This window comes from Cricetulus griseus, chromosome 7 (assembly GCF_003668045.3).
Source record: "Cricetulus griseus strain 17A/GY chromosome 7, alternate assembly CriGri-PICRH-1.0, whole genome shotgun sequence".
NCBI lineage: Eukaryota > Metazoa > Chordata > Mammalia > Rodentia > Cricetidae > Cricetulus > Cricetulus griseus.
In genome coordinates, this window is record NC_048600.1 from 82,119,332 (window position 1) to 82,138,885 (window position 19,554).

General features: G+C 48.9%; 1 protein-coding gene across 1 annotated transcript in view; it reads right to left on the bottom strand.

Moving 5' to 3' along the window:
- The window catches only part of Ntn1 (netrin 1), a 172,500-nt gene that overhangs the window by 35,273 nt on the left and 117,673 nt on the right, over positions 1–19,554 (bottom strand). Inside the window, exons 3-4 of the mRNA XM_035447480.1 lie at positions 10,527–10,676; positions 7,164–7,217 (exon numbers count right to left, since the gene is read on the bottom strand). Coding sequence (XP_035303371.1) covers positions 7,164–7,217; positions 10,527–10,676 — 204 coding nt within the window. The remainder of the gene's footprint in view (positions 1–7,163; positions 7,218–10,526; positions 10,677–19,554) is intronic.

The window sequence follows — 19,554 nt, forward strand, 5'->3', positions numbered from 1 at the left end:
GTCCCAGTGCTAGGAAGGCAGACACAGGAGGACCACTCCAAGTCCAAGGCCCACCCGATGTACATATGGAGTTAAGTTCTAGCCCAGTCAGGGCTACACAGCAAAACCCATCTAAAAAATAAAATAAATAAAATAATGAAAGGCTGTTCTTTGATGGCTAAAAACAAAGTGGTAATCATCATCTTTGGTGCCAAATCCCATTAAACACCACTATTTCCTTAGGCAGAGGCCAGCCCGAGGCTCATAGGTGTGTCTGGATATGGTGACCAATCTCTCTTCCTAAAAGGTACCAGTTACTCCCCCAGTAGTAAGTATGCAAGTGTCTGTCTCTCCAAGCCTTTTCAACACTTTTTTTTTTCTTTTTCTTCTAAATAGTGTCAGATCTCCCAAATCTGGTGGCTTGGGCCTGTAATCCCAGCTATTCAGATGGTGGAGGCAGGAGAATAAAAAGTTTAAGGCCAGCCTGGGCAATTTAGTGAGACCCTCTCTCAAACTAAACAGGGGTTGGTGGCTGGAGATGACACAGTAGTTAAGCATACTTGCTGCTCTTGTAGGGGGCCAGGAAACCAGCACCCACACGGTGGCTAGCAACCACCTGTCACTCCAGTTCCAGGGGCTCTGATGCCCTCTTCTGTCTTCAGGGGGTTCCTGCACATACTTGGTGTACATAAACTCACACAGACTCACACAAACACACACATGCATAAATAATTTTAAAAATTAAATCTTAAAGTTCTTGAAAAAATGTCTAGGGAGATAGCTTATTGGTGGAGTGCTTGCCTCACATATGAAAGGTCTCAGTTTCAATCCCCAATATCATATGTACAAAAAGTACCAAAACTAATAAGTTTAAGTTGTTAACATTGTCATGGTTACTAATAAGCCTAATACCTCCTGTATTCATTGCCATTTGTTCAAACTCGCTGAGTTTCTAATTCACTTCAACTTGATTTTATATTAGGATCTTTTATTGAGTTGCAAATGCTTTTTATTTATTGAGGATTTTGACCTTTGGTCAGCCACATCACAATAGCTTTCTCAGCTTTGGGTTTGCCTTTTATTTTGCTTAGAGAGATTTCTAAAGTACAGGAGTTTTCCACTTATATTTACAAAACCTTTCCCTTTATGATTTTTGGGTTTTTATGTCCCATCAAGGAGGACTTTTTTTTTTTGCCCGGAGATCACATGGATGGACATGAACGTGTGTGTGTGTGTGTGTGTGTGTGTGTGTGTGTGTGTGTGTGTGTGTGTGTGTGTGTGTATGTGTGTGTGTGTGACACATACATATTATTTTAGAATATTCATTTCGTCAATGATTTGCAGCTCTATCCCTCTGGTGATATACTACAGGAAGCAGGACTCTAAGCTTGTTGGTAAGTTAGGAACCAGTTTTCCCAGCACCATTTGCTGGCTGCCTCCCTCATTTGCAGCCACACACTGCCTGGTACCAAACCCTTCTTGGCCCCTCTCCATTCCTATGCCACACTCATTTAAATGCCCTGCTTACACTATTTTTAAATATCCAGTAGAGCTAATTACCCTCACTAGTCACCTTTTAAAAAATCTTGAGGTGGAAGGGGAGAGGGGAGGAAGGAAGGGGAGTAGAGAAATGTATAGCTCAATAAAAGAAAATAGAAGTTCAAAAAAAAAAATCATGGCTTTTCTTACTACGCACTCATTTTTCTGACTGAACTTTAGAACCCTGCCCCATCTAACGGAGACATTGACCAGAATTATGCTAAATCTATGGAACACTTCCGGGAGAACTGGTATTTTGACAGTTTGAGTCTTGCTCTCCCTAACATGGCATGTGCTTCCATTTCCTTTTGTTCTTTGGTGTGTATTCAATTTTGAGGATAAAACAAAACATTCATCACATACTTTTATTGCTTCACTTATTTTTGCTTAGCATTTTGTTGCTATTCTAATTAAAATTTTGCTTCAGTATTACAAAAAATGATGTGTGCTTTGCTCCAATCCCACCATCCTGGACAGAAGAGTAGACAGAAGCTGGGCACTTCACCTCAACCCCCTTGCCCTGTGCTGGATTTTGTTTGTTTTCTGTACTGGCAAAGGAACTCAGGACCTTGTGTGTACCAAGCAAGCATCCTACCACTGAGCTTTATGCTCAGCCTTCCTTTCATTTTTTTTTTTTACCTTGAGATAGGGGTCTCACTAATTTGTTCAAGATTGCTTTAACCTTGCTTTACAGATAGACCACAAGAGTCTTGAGTTTGTGATCCTCCTGCCTCAGGCTCCCAAGTATCAGGATTACAGGCCTGTGCCTCCAAGCCCAGCTGTTCTTGTGGTTTTATTAATTCCTGCTGGGGGCATCCATCCCTGAATCAACTGTTCTTGCATTAGAATCCCACCACAGCCCCTCACACACAGGATTCTCATTATAAGTTACACAGAGAAAGAAATGGCAAGCTCAGATCAGCAGGGCTCTGGGGATCTCAGAGCCCAGGCTAGCCCACACTGCAAATCTCTATAAACTCATTTTCTTTAGCAGAAAGCTGGGGAACTCGGCACACACTCCCTACCCTGCCCCCACTCCCACCCCCATGCATACCTGTTGGCATTGAAGGTAGCATCCCCAACACACCAGCTGTAAAGTCTTCTCTCTGGGCTCTCCTGAAAGGCTACATAGCACCCTAGAAAGACACTGCTGCTCCACCCCAGGGCCACTGAGGCAGTAGTAAAAAGCCCACCAAAGACTCTATATGGGGTGACAGCTATGAAAAAGGCAAGGCTGGGGAAGAACCCAAGACCACTGTTGAGAGGTGGAGAACCTAGAAGGTGGCTTGCTGCTCACTCCTGGACCTTAACCCAGATCTAGTATCCACAAGGAAGAAGAGCCTTGGAAATGAGGGGAACCAGCAAAGGCTACCCTTCCCTGTTTTGGGTTTTGCCGGCTCTGGAGGGAAGTCCGTATCCCAGGTCAGGTGGGGTGGGCTCTTAGTCCTTGCCACAGGGCTCTTGATGCAGCCTGTGTGTCTCTTTCCTACTCAACCCTCAAGGAATTTACATGGGGTGTTCTGAAGCTAGCTGCAGGTAGGATGGTCCTCCAAAGAAAGCGATGCACGCTGCAAATGAGCCAAGGTTGCGAGTGAGCCAAGCTGAGGCATGTCTACCATCATGGCCCACGTGCCTCAGGAAGGATTACAGGTGAAACTGATTGTCAGGGGAGGAGAGGAGTGAGCGGGTATTTCTGCAGAGGCGGAAGCTCTAGTAGGAGCAAAGGGTCCTTCCTGCCCAGGGACACCAGGGTAAGAGCACCAGGCTCCACCTCTTACTGTTTCAAGTAGAGGGGAGAAGCTGTGGCAGCAGCAATACCCTCAGAGCCAGCCAAACCTGAGCTCCTCTCACTCACTCAAGTGTCCATAAAAGCAAACCACTGCAGATCAAGAGCTGCCTAGAGCTGCCACGGGGCAGGTGTTTCTTTTGAAGCCACAGGAGTGGTGGTCCCCCTACCCAGTCACTAGATGTGTCCCAGGCAGCCTTGGTCATAATACCCTTTTTGAGTGGGGGCTTCCTCTCTCCCTGGCCTTCTCTGCTGCAGACCTCTTAGTCCTTGCCACCCTCCCAGCATGAGAGCAGAAAAGAACATTCTCCAAGGAAACTGGCTCTTCAAGGGCTTGTGTTCAGGGTGAAGTCTCGACTCCTGGCTTAGTAAATAAATCCATGGCTTATTAATTCCCCTCTAGTATGTGAATGCAGCAGTTTCCACAGGTGACCTCACTCAAGGGTCCTCACTCACTGTGGGAGTGTGCAGTTTGGAAGCGCCAGGACCCACTTCCCGGGTGCCTCCCAGTCTCCAGCTCAATGTCTCAGCCAGGCTCTCTGTGATAGGACATCCCAAAGGCCAGCCCCAGAGCCTCAGCTATGGCTCCCGCTTTGCAGAGCTCACCAAGGCAGGCTGCAAAGATTGGGCTGAAGCCCCAGGCACTGCTCCAAGCTCCAAACCTGATTTCCCACTCCCTCTTTGAGCAAAGCCCTGGAATGGTTCACTTTCAGTCATATTCACTAAGGTTCTAAATGAAGAAACCACAGTCACAGAATCAAGAGGAGTAAGAAAAGGTAATTAGCTAACCAAAGACTGCTCAAACTACTACCAGAGTTTAGGAGTGGGTGTGGCTCAGAGGAGGCTGGAGCCAAGTGGAGCATTCCCATAGCCTCAGGCTTGGTTCCCCAGCACAGCAGCTATTTTAGACTTGTCCATTAAAGCTGAGAACCATCCGATGCTTCACATGGGCTTCTTGGAGTCTGTGCAGACATGTCAGCAGTGCCTCTACCCCCTTCATCCCTTCAATTGCCCATTTCTATCAGAAGGTAAAAAGCCAAAAATAACTACAAGGAACACAAAGTCAAGTTGCAAGGTCTGCAAAAACCTCCAGGAGACAGACAGACCATTGAAGTCTATCTTGTCCTAGGGCAACCTGTGTATCCTACCCCTGTACAGCCCTGGGCAGCCCAAAAGCCATCCAGGTGAGTCTGTCTATACAGGTGTATCACTGTCACCTTTGACTAGTCACATGACCACCAAGTATCAACAATCAAGTCTGGGGGCTTAAGAAATAAATGCTTCGGAGGTTAAAAGTGTTTTCTGCCCTTCCAGAGGACCCAAGTTCAATGCCTAGTACCCACATCAGGCAGTTCGCAACCAATCCCAAAGGGTCTAACACCCTGTTCTGGACTCAGGGGGCGTCTGCACATACCCACACACAGACACAAATCTTAAAAAGAGAGAAAGAGAAAGAGGGGGGAAGGGAGGGATGGAGGGAGAAAAGAAGGAAAGAAGGAAGAAAAGAAGGAAGAAAAGAAGGAAGAAAAGATTGAAATTCTGGAGCTGAGGAAATGGCTCGACAGGTAACAAACGCCCTTAAGAGTTTAGAAACCCAGAACCATGTATAAGCTGGGCAAGCATGGCAGCTGCCTGTCATGTCAGCCCTCAGAAGATAGAGATGGGGGATGCTCAGCCAAGGTGGCTTAATAGACTAGCCAGAAGTGGAAAGGACAGAGTGTAGCAAGAGACCCTGCCTCAATAAATAAAGTGGAGAGCAATTGAGAAAGATGCCCGTGGCCAACTTTGGGCCTTAGGCATGTAATAGCACACACACACACACACACACACACACGGACACACACGGACACACACACACACACACGGACACACACACACACACACACGGACACACACACAGACACACAGACACACACAGACACACAGACACACACAGACACACAGACACACAGACACACACACACACACACACACACACACACACACACACACGGACACACACACACGGACACATAAAAAATTGTCCAAGTTCCACTTTAACATCTTCTTACTTCAAAACTACTGTCCCCTAATTTTTGTTTTAATTAATTAATTGATGGTAGAGATTAAACCTCCATGCTGAGCTTGTGCTCAACTGAACTACACCCTCAGCCTCTGACTTAATTTTTAATTTTAAAAACAACAACAAAACTGTGTTTTAAAAAAATATCTGTGTCCTCAGCAAGAGAGAACAGTTTTTTTTTGTTTTTGTTTTTGTTTTTTTTGGTTTGTGTTTGTGGTTTTCATGAGACAGGTTCTCACTGTGTTACCCATCTTGGCCTCAAACTTGTGAACACAAGTGATCTTCCTGTGTTAGCCTCTCAAGAAGCTAGGAAGAACAGCCTTTAATTTTAAAACACCAGTTTAGAAAATAAGCAGCTTCTGTCCTCTGAACCTGGCCTCTGTTGGGACAATGGAGATTCCACTGTGGCAGCTGGCACCCAGGCACCCTGTGATAGGAGTCCCCAGCCTCTGTCATTACCCTTCCCCTGCCAGGGGGTTCAGGTGAACCTGAGTGTGTAAGCTCACAGCTCCCTACAGAGCCACCTAAAAAAGCAAAGTTCCCAGAATACTAGGAGCCCTCCTGTCAATCTGCCACTCACACCACTCCTACCCCAGGACCAGGGTCTCCGGGTGTGGCCCTGTACAGACCTCACAAGGCACAGCATCCTGTGGGGCTCTAAGCTCCCTGTGTACCCAAACCTAGGATGTGAAACCCCTCCCGTACCAAGAAGCCCTTTCTTATAGTAGGGGTTTTTTGACACTAAAATAGTCTAGATTTACTACAGTGTGAAAACAGCATTCTTGAGTAAAAGCCATGCTTTCAATTTGTGTCTTCCTTGGGCTGACCACATGGGGTAGAGCTTTCTTTCTCTTGTGATGCTGGGCAGCATCGGGGAGCTGTACCCACCCACCCTGAGACCGGTACAACACTCACCCTTTGTTCATTGCTCAGCTGGTTGAGGATGCTCTGCTGAGGGTGGGGCATCATATTGACTGCATTTTACAGTATTTTTCACTTACAATAATCTTATCAGGAAGTCACGCCATCCTAAGGCTAGGAGCATCTATCTGTACCTAGGAAAATACTATTGAAGTCCAGTTGTCTGATCTCTCCCGAGTTGATGGTGCAGCCATGTTATATATGTGCTTCCTCAATGACAGCAGATGAGCAAGCATCTGGCTGTGGGACTGGGAACTCGTGTAAGCAGCCAGGGACACACATGGTGTCTCGTGGCATCTGCATCAAGTCTGTAATGTGAACACAGCTATGGTTGCTATGGTGAGCATGTGACAGACACTGCGGGCAGCTGTGGTACGGACCTGCCTTTGTCATGAAGGAAAGGCTGCATCTTCAGGTAACAGGTGGATGTGAAAATGGGATTATCTTCCCATCTTGGATGGCAGAGCTCCTGAATTGTGACCATGAACCTGTGCCCAGGTACTCCTTCCTCTCAGTCTCTGGCTGGGCCCCTGCAACCCCAAGGAAGGAGAGGAATCCTTGGCCCCAGTATTTCTGAGGTTCTGGCAACTTCTTAGCCTCCAAGGGTCAGAAGGAAGATTGTTCCACTTTCAGGGTTCTTGGCCCTTGGCTCTGGTAAAACATCCTCTAACTTTATTCTTAGGAGGAAGTTATGACAAAGTGTCCAGCAGCTCCTTCTTCCGAGCAGCTGAGGGGACCGCTCACACAAAACCCAGAGCCCAGGTGACAGGGGTGGGGCACAGAAGGGTCTGAGCCTCTAGTCCCCACCCCATCTCCCCACTCATGTCCTACCACACAGTCAATATAACAACCAAAAATCTATAAGGGATGTCTCACCTTCCGGTTCCTCCACACTGCTGGCTGCGGTGGTGGGCGGCGCTACAGGAATCTCTTCATGAGGTTCAGAAAAGAGAGGAGGAAAGGCAAGGTTAAAAAAAAAAAAAGACATTAGTTTTGTTCTTGGAAAGAAAAGGGTTTCAGCACAGACCCCTCCCAACCTTCTAGCCTCCTTCCCCCATGCCCACTCTATAGCTCAACTGAAAGGAACAAAAAGTCAGGGAGAGAAAGGGAGCTGGCAGCAGGGTCCCAGGGGTCCTAGCCACATGAGTGTCTTCCCCTGTCTTCACTGGGAAGGGAAATCATGAATCCCATCTGCTAAGGAGGGGCTGGCAGTCCACGGGGCTGATGCTGTACCCAGGACCTGACATACATGCCCAGCTCACTCCTACTCCTCTCCTTCCTGTTCATCATGATATGACTACCTGGGCCTTGCCCATCTACAATGTTAACTCACAGGTGGGAGGAAGGAACTAGAAGCAGTGATGGTGTGTGGGGGGCAGGGAACCTGCCCTTGGGGGCACCTCTCACAGACGCATCTGCAGCCTGGCTCTCGTTCTCCTAGGCTCCCCTCACATTGGCTAAGGCCTTCTATTAGCTGGTAGACTGGGATGTTGACTGCAGGAGGCAGGGCTCATAAAGGTGTGGCCTTTGTGTTGAGTGTCCCCTTCTACCTGGAGTAACAGCTTCGCCCTCTACTTCCTGGATCCATCCCTGTGCTCCCACAGGTGAAGAAGTTCAGCCAGTCAACTTCATTGATTCAGCCACTAGCTGTCAAAAGTCTGACCTTCCTCTTTCTAGGCAAGACCAAACCATGGAGCGAAAAGTCCCTCTAGGACAGTGGTTCTTAACCTGTGGGTCTCAACCCCTTTGAGGAATGAACAACCCTTTCACCGGGTTTGCATATCAGATACCCTGCATATCGGATATCTACATTATGATTCGTAACAGTAGCAAAATTACAGTTCTGAAGTAGCAATGAAATAATTTTACGCTTGAGGTCACCACAACACGAGGAACTGCATTAAAGGGCCACAGCATTAGGAAGGTTGAGAACCACTGGGCTAGAAGGAGCACACAACTTCGGGTCAGCAACCTCTGATCTGTCTGTCTGTAGCCACCATCTAACTCCGCGGTAAGACTTTCCTCTGACCTCACATTCTAGACACCTCAAACCCGAGGCTTCACCTAAGACCTGTCTGTGTCTCCTAGAGGAACCATGCTTTGTGCCTTTCGGAGGTAAAGACGGCAGACACGGCCCACAGCCCACGGGCAGATTTACTCTCAGTGACTTTATTCACACATCTCTTTGGTGTCTGGTCACAGCAGCTCATTAGGAAGCTGGACGGAAGCCAGGCCCTTTCTTAGTCCTGCAAAGCTAGGTTGGTCCCAGCAAAAACTCTTTGGAAACAATGTCCAAATGGCCCAGTCTAATGCTGCAGGTCTACAAAGGGGGGGGGGGTTCACACCAATGGCCACGGGGCATATTGGCCACCCAAACTCAGTGTCTAAAACAGGGATGTACACACAAGGCCTGTGGTTCCCTGGGCTTGAGCCCTCCCCCTTCAAAAGCAAGTCAGAAAGTATACAGCATGTGGGAAGGGCACTTGAAATATTAGTTATTGTCATTCTGTGTAACCTGACAACTCCTCTCCCTCTTAAAAAAAAAAGTGACTATGCAGTGGCAAAATACGTTTCCAGAGGCCCAGATATACTTGGCTTTCTAAAATTGTTCCTCTCATAGCTTTGGGATGTGCAGTTTCTATGGACCATGAGAGTGGTGCTTAGATGCCATCATGGGAAGGATTTCTTTCCATCCCTTCCTTTGAATGCTAGGGGTGAACCCAAGGCCTGGGGCATACAAGGCATGTTCCCTTCCACTGAGTGACAGCCAGCCTAAGCACCCTTTCCATCTCCTGTACCCTGGAAGGACACCTCAATCTAGTCCCTTGGGCTAGTACTAGGTCATCTGCTGTTAGTGGACCTGCAGGGACACCCTGGCAGAAACTCTTGATTCATGGACTGGTCAAAATTGTCATTGGAACCAACAGAACTGACTTGTTCTGGAAGCAAAGGCCACGTGTAGTGGGGCAGGTTAGAACATGTAAGTGACATGTGGACTGTGGAAGGCTCCCACCTGCTTGCGGTGGGATGTTGACAATAACTTCTGTGAGGAACAACTCTAGGACTTGGTGGGTGGCTCCTGGCATAAAGAGACTCCAGGCACCGGCTCCAAGACTCTCGGGCTATTCTGAATCCCCATCGCTAACCAGACCTGGGAGCCCACTGGGGTCTCTGAGAACCTCAGCAGTCAGACTGACTGACATCTGAAAGGGGCCAAGCAGTAGTATTTCAGGCTCTGTAGGATATATCTGCTGCAGCTATGCTGTTTCATGTCTTTTTCATTTCCTTTTTCTCTTTTTAAAAACACGGTCTCACTATGTAGCCCAGCCTAGCCTCAAACCTGCACTCTTCTCGCCTCTGTCCCCCAAGTACTGGGATTACAAGCTCACACCACCATGCCCGGTGACTTTGCATGGTTTTTATTGTGTCTTGAAAGAGTATCCCTACTTTGATTTTTGTTTAAATCATTAAAAAGGTTCGAGGCACTGTGCCATTCAAAAGCAGGCAGCAGCCAGCTCCCTGGGCGGAGCTCGCCAAGCCCACTCTCTAGAGTCCACTTGGTTCCCTGGGCTCTGGCCTGTTTGCTGAGACTCTCCTGCTCCTCTGCGCCAGGCATCCCTTCTTGGCATGGTCAGCCCTAGCCCAGGAATAACCAGGAGGAGGCTGGGCCTCTCCAGGTTAAGCTTCAGTTGCCAGCCAGAGCCCATTCTGCCCATGGTCACAGCAGCATGACCTACAAGTTGTGCAATGCAGAGACCCTTGAGAGCCGAGGCCAGGATGACCCACCCTGTCCACGGAATGCCTCTCTGAGACCCCCGACTCCAGCTCTCTATTAATCCTTCACAGGGACCACAGGGCCACAAACAAGAGCCTGAGTAACTTTTCTCAAAGGCCCAAGGCTTTTGGTCTGCTCTCTCTGAATCTGCACCTGTGGCAGGCCTCTATCCCCCACAGGGTCTGAGGTCCAAGTACAATGGAAGAATGGGACTCATGTTGGTCTCGCTGCCCCCTAGAGCAGGTGACTCAGTGTTTGTCAGTACTGAGGGCTATGGACAGGCTGGCTCTAAGGCACACAGCCACTTCTGAAGGAATTCCCAGGCCTAGAGTCTCTCACAGGATCTCACTGAGCACAGGTGAATAAAGACATGCCCATTGGTGATAGCTAAACCCACAGATATCAGCAACCAGCCCCCACAGGGTCCCCCCACCCAAGCAGAGGGGAGGAGGAAATACACATACTGATGCAGGGGGCTATGGGGGAGCGGCTCTGCTGGTAGCCTTTGGCACAGCGGTTGCAGGTGATGCCTGTCACGCCGTCCTTGCAGGGACACTGGCCAGTGGTTTGATTGCAGGTCTTGCCAGCAGCACCCACAGGGTGGCAATCACAGGCTGTGAAGAACACAAAAGAGAAGGGTCAGGGGAAACAAAATCCAAATGGGCCTACTTCAAAGATTTACTTGAGGAACAGGAGAAGGGAACCAGGAGCACCTTCAAAGTCCAGGAGGAGGGCTGATACTCAAATATGATGTCAAGGGATGGAGGTGAGGGACACTGGAGTGTAGAAGTACTGGCTTCTCCCCCAGGTTTCTCTGTGGATTCCCTGGGTGGAGTAGGGTCTCGAGCGGATGAAGTTCAGGGATGCTGGTCAGAGGGAGGCACAAGAAGGAGGCACCTAAGATGCTACCCCCACTTGCTCAGCGGCCAGATGCCCAGAACCCAGACTTCTGGGTCACAGTAACACTTTACCATAAAACCCCAACTAAATGGGTAACTAGTGAACTGGTGAACCACCTAGGGGCCTCCCAGGAATGGAACAGTCAAGCTGAAAGTGAAACAAGGCCAATGATTTTCAGGTCAGAGGCCATTGTGTGAACTTTGTAAACCCCCCCCCCCCAATTCCAACTGCATTCAGAAACTTCCTCACTGTGTTCCTGCAGTGATGCAGCCAGAACTTTGGGGGAGATCTCTGCCACCGTCATGAGGCTCTAAGCAACATTCACCCCCACCCCCAAAGGCAGAGGCTGCCAAGGCTTCTTGCTAAGTTCTGCCCACCTGTGCCTGAGCAGTGTCCTCACTGGTAAAGGGATGGAGTAAAAAGGAGGCCATGCTGTGCCTGTTCCCGCTGCAGGAAGCCCAGGAGGGCAGTGTGCACCAGTAACGTATCTGCAGCCATTTCAATTCATGCCACATGCTGCTGTGTTTCTGTCCCCAAAGGGGACAAAAATATCCAGGAAAATAAATGAGAACTGAGATTCCAAAAGAGCTAAAGTAAAATTCTCTCCTCAGTGGGCCCTGAAAAGGCAGCCTCTCCCGTAGGCCTCCAGCTTGGGAGTGCAGTGAGGAGCATCTGGGAGATTAGAGCCAGCCTGTCCACAGCAATCACAAAGGAGAACAATGTGAGCATACCTTGTGCTAGTGATGTCAGGACACACAAGAACTTCTGGAAGCACTAGGGTGAGAAAGCCCTGGGCCCCACAGGATAGAGGATAGAAGGTCTGCAGGGCCGGCTGCTTGCTGGCTCCTATGACACAGCATCTCTGAGAAGCACTGGGATCATTCCCACCTTGCCCCTTTCTTAGATTTGACTCTGAAATTCCCCTCATAGCTCTCCCACATTTTAATTATTTGTTATGTGGCTTGTGGTGCGATTTTGAAGGCTGTGGATGGTGAAAGTAGGTCACTAGGGGTGGGCCTTTGATGGCTATATCTGCTCCTGATTCCAGTTCTCTCCTCTTCCTGGCTCATTCCACATATAGAAGCTGCCTTGAGTTCAAGCATACCATGCACAGAGTGGTCACCTTTGCCTCTGAGATTGTGAGCCAAACTTAACCTGTCTCCCCTGGAGCTGCTTTCTGTCACTACCAGAATGAAAGTAACCACTGTAGTTAGGACAGTGTCTCTGGTGAGACGTTGTCTTCATCAGTGTACCCTAAATTCAAGTCTGTGGGAAGGAATAACAGTGAAGAGATGGTTCAACCTTTCCCTGCAGTAGGAACGGTGAGTGATACGGTGCACGATTGGCCATGTGAAAGTAGAGGGCCACAGTACAGGATCTCACAGTCATGAGACACAGATGTGGGCTTGGGCATAGACATATGGGGACACCAGGTTCTTGTGCCAGCTGACCTCTCTTGGCCTGCTCTGGAAGCCCATTGGCAATCCTTCAATTCATACTTTGGGTGCCAATGGAATTCCACTGTGTGTCAGTAACTCCTGGATCCTTAGAAGGTCACAAAAGGTTACTTGGATCACTGAAGATTCCAAGCCACGTCACACCTAGGCACCAGCACTGGGCCAGAGTGTCTTTAGTTTGGCAGGAGCTGACCCAAGACAAGCTCTGGGTGGAGGAACACTGAAGACTATGCATTAAGTCCTGCAAAGCTGGTGACCTCAGCTGCCTTGGCTGGCCCACTGCTGGGAAGGGCGGGGACCAGAATTCTGCTGCAGCGAAGGAGGACCGTTGTTAGCAAGTATTTTGTATGGTCAGCTCATCCTAAAGGTTCACCCTTAGATGAGATGTAAGCTAATGCATGCTGCTGGGTTTCCAAATCTTTCTCCCAAGATTCTATAGGAAGCAAAACCATGCATCTGGTCTAACTGGGGCAGCAGTATGTAGTACACTTCCACACCAAGTCATTATCTATGCACGAAAGACACTAAAGGGTCACATCCAGGCCACTGTGACCATCACCAGGCTGCATCACGCCACCAACAGAGCATCTGACAGCAGAAGTATACCCACCAAGACTCCTACAGAGACATCAGCAACCTACATTCCCTTACATGACATCTCGGTCCCCACAACAACCCTGTGAAAACAGTATTACAAGGGAAGAGGCTGGTGAGGAGTCGCAATAGAAATGAGACATGGAAAGGACTTGCAAACCTGAGGAGAGGGAATACCCCCCACTCTCTCAGGACACCCTTTGTTTCTTCCATGGAGAAATAAGCTCTGGCCTGTTTCAACCACTGTGAGGCAGGTTTGCTGTTACTTGCAGCCAAATGCCCCTGGATGGAGCCTCACCCAGCACTCATTCCCAATTCCCAGGCAAATGGCCCCAGAGTAAGGCCTTTCCCCATAGACATGGGAAGTGGGATGGCCTAAATTATACCCTCTGAGCAAAGAAGGGTGGGTTTTAGGTGTGATAAGAAAAGCCAACAAAGGGCTGTGTTCCGTGGTAAGGTCCTCTATAGTGGTGGGATGGCTGTTCTTGGTTGTCAACTTGACTACATCAGGGATTAAAATCCAGGTGGCTGGGCATATCTGTGAGGGATTCTTTTTTTTCTTAATTAAATCATTTAAAGTGGGAAGACCCACTTCTAATCCAGTTGTTTGAGGTGGGAAGATCTGCCTTTAATCTGGGCCACACCTTCTGCTGGCAGCTTATGTAAAGGACACAGAAGAAGAAAGGTAGCTCTCTCATTGCCTGCTTGCCCCCACTCTCACTGGTCAGTCCATTCCTTCACTGGCATTAGAAACTACTTCTTCAGGATCTGGAGTATGCTGGAGATCAGCTGAGACATCCAGCCTTGTGGAATGAACAAATACTGGATTCTTGGACCTTCCCTTGGCAGACCGTACAGCTATTGTTAGACTAGCTGGACCACAGCCTGATAGCCAATCTAACAAATCCTGTATGTATGTATGTATGTATGTATGTATGTATGTATGTATGTATGTATGAGTGTGTGTGTGTGTGTGTGTGTGTGTGTGTGTGTGTGTGTGTGTATTCATTCTATAAGTTCTGTTCCTCTAGAGAACCCTGGATAATATAAGTGGGAAAAGCAGAATTCCAACAGACTTTATCAAAGAAAGTGAGAGCCAGGGAAGCCTCAGGACCCAGCCTTAGGAAGAGAAAGTCAGAGGCTCCTGCTGTAGTCCCTTAGCCTGTAAACACACAGAAAGACACATGGGTACATACATACATACAGAGATTCACATATACAGCCACACAGTGACCAGCTCACAGCAGGATGGTTACATGGGGAATGAGGCAAGGGGAGGGGGGTTTTACTTTATAGGGGCTCCAATGAGGGGCCTTTACTCTGTAAGGGCTCCAATGAGGTGATGGCCAGAGAGCTTCCCTAATTCTTCTGAGAACAGGGCCCAGGCTGGAACACCCTCTGTCACAGGAAGCCCTCCTGGTGACTTCCATTTCCCTGGAAGCCAGCCATGGTTTTTGGAGGGAAGTCAACCCCTTTCATACAGGTCGCCAGTCTGCATGGGGCAGGCAGCACCTGCTCATGGGAAATAGGCTACCAGAGGTTTTTCCATGAAGAGAGAATGTGAGGCCAGAAGGAAGTGCGGGTCCCTGAGAACATGGCAGGATCAGGTTTCCCACGAATGTGGCTGGCTTCAGGGAACCCTGCCTGTGTTTGCACTGGGTCACCAGACAGGGACAGACTGCTCAAGAGACCCAAGTGGTTTCAGACAGATGACAGAGGATCCAGGCCTGACCTGGCCCTGTCACTGAAGTAGTGTACCCCCTTCTCCCTGGATTGCAGGTGACTTCTCAGTAAGGACAAAGATCTACACTCCACTAAAGGTTTTTGTCTCATGGATCCAGAGTGTAGACTCTAACCCTATGGCTGCTGTTTATCACTGTGACCTGGGCCAGGGCGGGGGAGGGGCTTGTGTTGCAGGGTGCCATGCTCAGGCAGTCACTAGTACTGTGCCTGAACCTTGTCAATGGAAGGGACTTCTAGAACTCTGGTATAGTGGGTGGTGCTGACCACAGGCTTCCCACACCCAAGCTTGACCCTTCCCTTCTACTGGGTGAGCATACGCAGAGGTCAGGCCCTTCCAGCAGCTCACAGGGCCAGCTGGAAACCTCCTGGGTCTCCTATGGGAAATCTGGCTACTTCTCCTGAGCGCCCTGGCTCCAGGGACTGAGATCAAATGGAACCCGCAAGAGGCAGCAATCTAGAACTCGGGCTTGTAGGAAAGGTGAAGCTCAGCATTAGTCCCTTTGAAAGTGGGAGACAGAACAGACACAGACTCGGTCCTCAATCCAGATACCATCTGGCTACCCCCTAGGCCTCCAGAAGCCATGGAGACTCATTGCATTGGCCTCCTGTTAAGGACTGGCTCACATGCCAAACCTTCAGCATGCACACCCTGAAGTCCTACTCCCAAGTGCATGAGATGAATATGAATTCTTTAGAGGTACTTGGGTAAAAATAGGTCATTGGAGTAGGTACTAATCAGTGACTGGTGTCCTTGCCCAAGACGGGGCTGAGGTACAAGGCGGCTACAGAAGAAGGGCCATGTGAACACACAGGATAATGGTGACCATCTGTACTCCCGGGAGAAAGGCCTGCAGCAGATCCCTCCCTTCTGGCCCGCAAAAGCAATCTGCCCAGCTGGTACCTTGACCTTGAATGTCCAGTCTCCAGAGTTGGGAGGGACTAACTATCTGTTGTCTCAGTCAGCAGGTGCACACTACTTTTTTTAAATGGCACCCCAAGCTGGCACTCCCATGCCTTACCCTAGATAAGCTACCTCTTTCCTAAGGGCTCTCCCAGGCCAGTCTCCAGACTTTATGGGGAGATTGTCCTGCCTTACATCAGCCCATGGGGTTTCTCATGGCCTAGCTTTCCTGGGAAAATCACCAGCCACATTTGCTGAGGGAAAGAAACCTTCTCTATGGTAGGTCACATCCCTGGGAGATCTGAGACTCCAGCAAGCTGGCTGGGCACCTGCTAGGGCTTCTGTGATCCCTAGAATCCCTCCCAACTTTGATCTCCCACCAGCCTCAGGATGTTGGCAGCCATTTCTGAAAGGATGGCCAGCAAAGGCCTGAATGGGGAATGGAGTTGGGGTCAACGCTCATCAGAGACCAGCTGGAGTCAGGAAGTCAAATTTCAAGCTAGAGATTCTTCTGCGGCCTTCCCCAGAAGGGATCCCACCCTTCACACACATGCTTGCACTTGTGAATATGTGTGTGTGTGTGTGTGTGTGGTGGTGGTGGTGGTAGCAGTACCCTTTACTCTTGTCCTTGAAATAGAAAGTGCTGGAAAGCCAAGCGCTAGTAGCACATCTCACCAGTCTGAGGAGGTGGGGAGGCGGGGATTCTTCCATCTCTGAAGCCTCCCAGAGCATAAAGGAATGTGCTAGGCGGGGAAGCCACCTTACCTGAAATATCAGGACCCTGCCCCATCAGAGAACATGAGGATCTTTCAAGGTTCCCCAGCAATGGTTGATGGTAGAACCAATCAGGAAGCCATGTGGCTTCCAAGGCCTGCAAGGCTCATTCACAACGACTGCCTGCCCCTGCCCTCCTAGGAAAGGGGGCAGTGCTGATTTGGTTTTTGTCAGCCTTAGTATAAACTAGGGTCATTTGGGAAGAGGGAACTTTAATTGAGAAAATGCCTCCATCAGTTAGCCTGTAGGCAAACCTTGGGACATTTTTATTATTGATGTGGGAGGGTCCAGTCCAATGTGATTGGTGCCAACCCTGGGCAAGTACTCCTGGGTTGTATAAAAAAGCAAGCTGAGCAAGCCTCAGAGAGTAAGCTAGTAGACAGCACTTCTCCATGGTCTCTACTTTAGTCCCTGCCTCCAGGTTCCTGACCTGCTTGCATTTCTGCCTGACTCTCCTTCATGAGGACTGCAAACTGTAAGATGAAATAAACTCTTCCCCAAGTTGCTTTTTTCATAGTGTTTATTACAACAATAGAAATGTGACCAGGACAGGGGACATCCTTCTGTTCTTGGAACAAGACTGGGCTGTATACCTCAATGGGGTTCATAAAGAACACAGACAGGAAGGGTTCTGTGGAGATATGGGCCACCTGACTCAAGGTCAGGAAGAAGAATGGCTCATGGAAACAGACAGGGCCAGTGTCTTCTGATAAAACAAGGGCCAAAGGCTTCCTCTGTCCCCATACCTCTTGTTTATGTGTCCGGCCTGATGGACACCCTGCCCCCTACTGCTTAGAGGCTGCATAAGGGAAAGGCAGATGTCAGCCACAAAGGGATGTGGCTGACACTCAGTCCTCAAGTTCCCCAAAGGAGGCTGTGGAGCAACCAAGAGAAGAAACGCAAGAGATAGCCAAGGTTGCCTGGGCCTCTGCAACGGATGGAGCCTGAAGTGGAAGCAAGACAGGGGACTAGCAGAACAAGCTGGCAGGGACCCTGAAGGGCCAGGGAGAGGGATTAAATGCTGAAAGCAGGTTAGGGTAGCTCTTAATGATTTCAGAGCTGTGAAGGAGACAGGATCAAAAAGACACTGGAACAGTGTCATAGGTTCTTAGTCGATTTTCTGTTGCTGTTACAAAAACACCCTGAAACTGGTTGCTTTAAAGCATGCAGGGCATGAAAGCACATGCATTTAATCCCAGAACTGAGGGAGCTGTGACAGGAAAAGTCAGGAGTTCGAGGCCAACTTTGTTTCAAAAAGCACAATAAGAATGAAGAGAAAAGAAAAGAAAAAGTATATTTAACTCATTATTTTAAAGACTGTAAGTCTAAGATTGGGTGGCCCCATCTATTTGGTGTCCAGTATAAGGGAACACTTGTTTAGACCACAGCATGGTGGAGAGGAAGAAAGCAGCAGAACAGCTTCATGTACGAGCTCACGTATTAGGAGATGTGGAACTTTCTTGTTTTGTTTTTGTTTCTCTGGCCAGAATAGGAGCCAGAGAAATGCAAGAAAGCCAGGGCTACCCTGTGTTTCCCTGTTTGCTAGTGCTGATCTGAACCCAGTGCTGAGCTGGGTACCCTCAGCCCTAAGGGCCAGACTCACTCTCAACTGTCTGAAGATCAAAGGTTGCAGCATGCGCTCAAAGATGAACTGTAATCCGTGATGGTAAAATCTCTTTATTCAAGAAAGCACCAGGGCAAAACGCAGGCCAGAGCGAGGTCACAGGAACCCAGCAAGCGCGGCCAGAAAGAGGGGCTAGGGTTTCCACGTGCAGTCTTTAAGAAGCTTCCCTCCTTCACCACGCCCTTATGGGCGAGTCCCGGTCCACCTGGTACCTGTCCCAGGACTATTGGGCGGGGCTAGGGTGTCTCCCTACAACTGTCACAGGAGAAGAGTCACATGAGACTGTCATCAAGCCTCTCCCAGGATGATGGCCCTGCTGACATTATCATCTACTAGGCCTAACCTCTTTTTTAAAAGAACTATTTATGTGCATTTGCATGTGCCCGAATGAGTTTACGGTCCATTATATGCACACAGGTGCCTGCAGAAGCCCAAGGGTGTCAGATCCCCTGAACCTGGCACTGCAGGCAGCTGTGAACTGCCTGCTGTAGGTGCTGGAAACTAACCCTCTGGAAGAGCAGCGAGTTCTCTTAGCCACTGGGCCAGCTCTCCAGTCCTAGGGTCCCACCTACTAAAAGCTCCACACCTTCAAGCCAGGCAATGGCGGCTGGTGACACAGGCCTTTAATCCCAGCACCCGAAACAGGCAGATCTCTGAATTCAAGCCCACCCTGGTCTAGAGTGAGATCCAGGCCAGGGCTACACAGAGAAACCCTGTCTTGAAAAACAAAAACAAAACAAGAAAGTTCCACATCTCCTAACCTTGCTACATTGGGGATCACACCCAAGCTACAGCTCTAGGGAAGGATTCTTGTCCAACGGTGCTGTAATTTGCACAGAGTAAAATTCACTCTTCTTGGCTGTACGGGTCTACCGATTCCTATCACAGATGCAGGTTCTTCTAATCACGACCTCAGTCAGGGTTCAGAAGCCTCTAGCTCTCTCGGGAATTCCTTCCTCTGCAGTCAGCCTCCACTCCTTCCTTTCTAGTTTCACCTTCTGCAAAATGTCTTACCCTGGAATTATACAGCATTTACACGTGCAAATGGGATTGCCAGGTAGGTCATCTGTTGAGCCCAACCTTTTGCACTTAGCCATGCATTTGAGGCTTGTCTGTGGCGGCATGAGAATCAGTTCATTTTTCACTAATGCTGAGCAGTCTTCTTGAGTGGGCATGTGTCCACTTTGTCTGTGCAGATACTGACATACCCTTAGGTTGTCTCTAGTTTGGGGCAATTACAAATAAGACTGCTACAGATTTTTTTTTTTTGGACTTAGTTTTCATTTCTCTTGGAGAAATACCTGTGAGCAGGCTCCCAGTTTTACAACAGATCCCGGTCTCACTTTTCAGGGATGTGCTGGGCTAGTTTCCAGAGCAGCTATGCCATGTGGAATTCCCACCAACAGTGTATAATGGCTCTAGTAGGTCCTTGTCCTCGCCAAGCATTTGGAATTTTTAAATGGCTAATATTTTTTTTTTTATTTTCAATGAGTGGGATC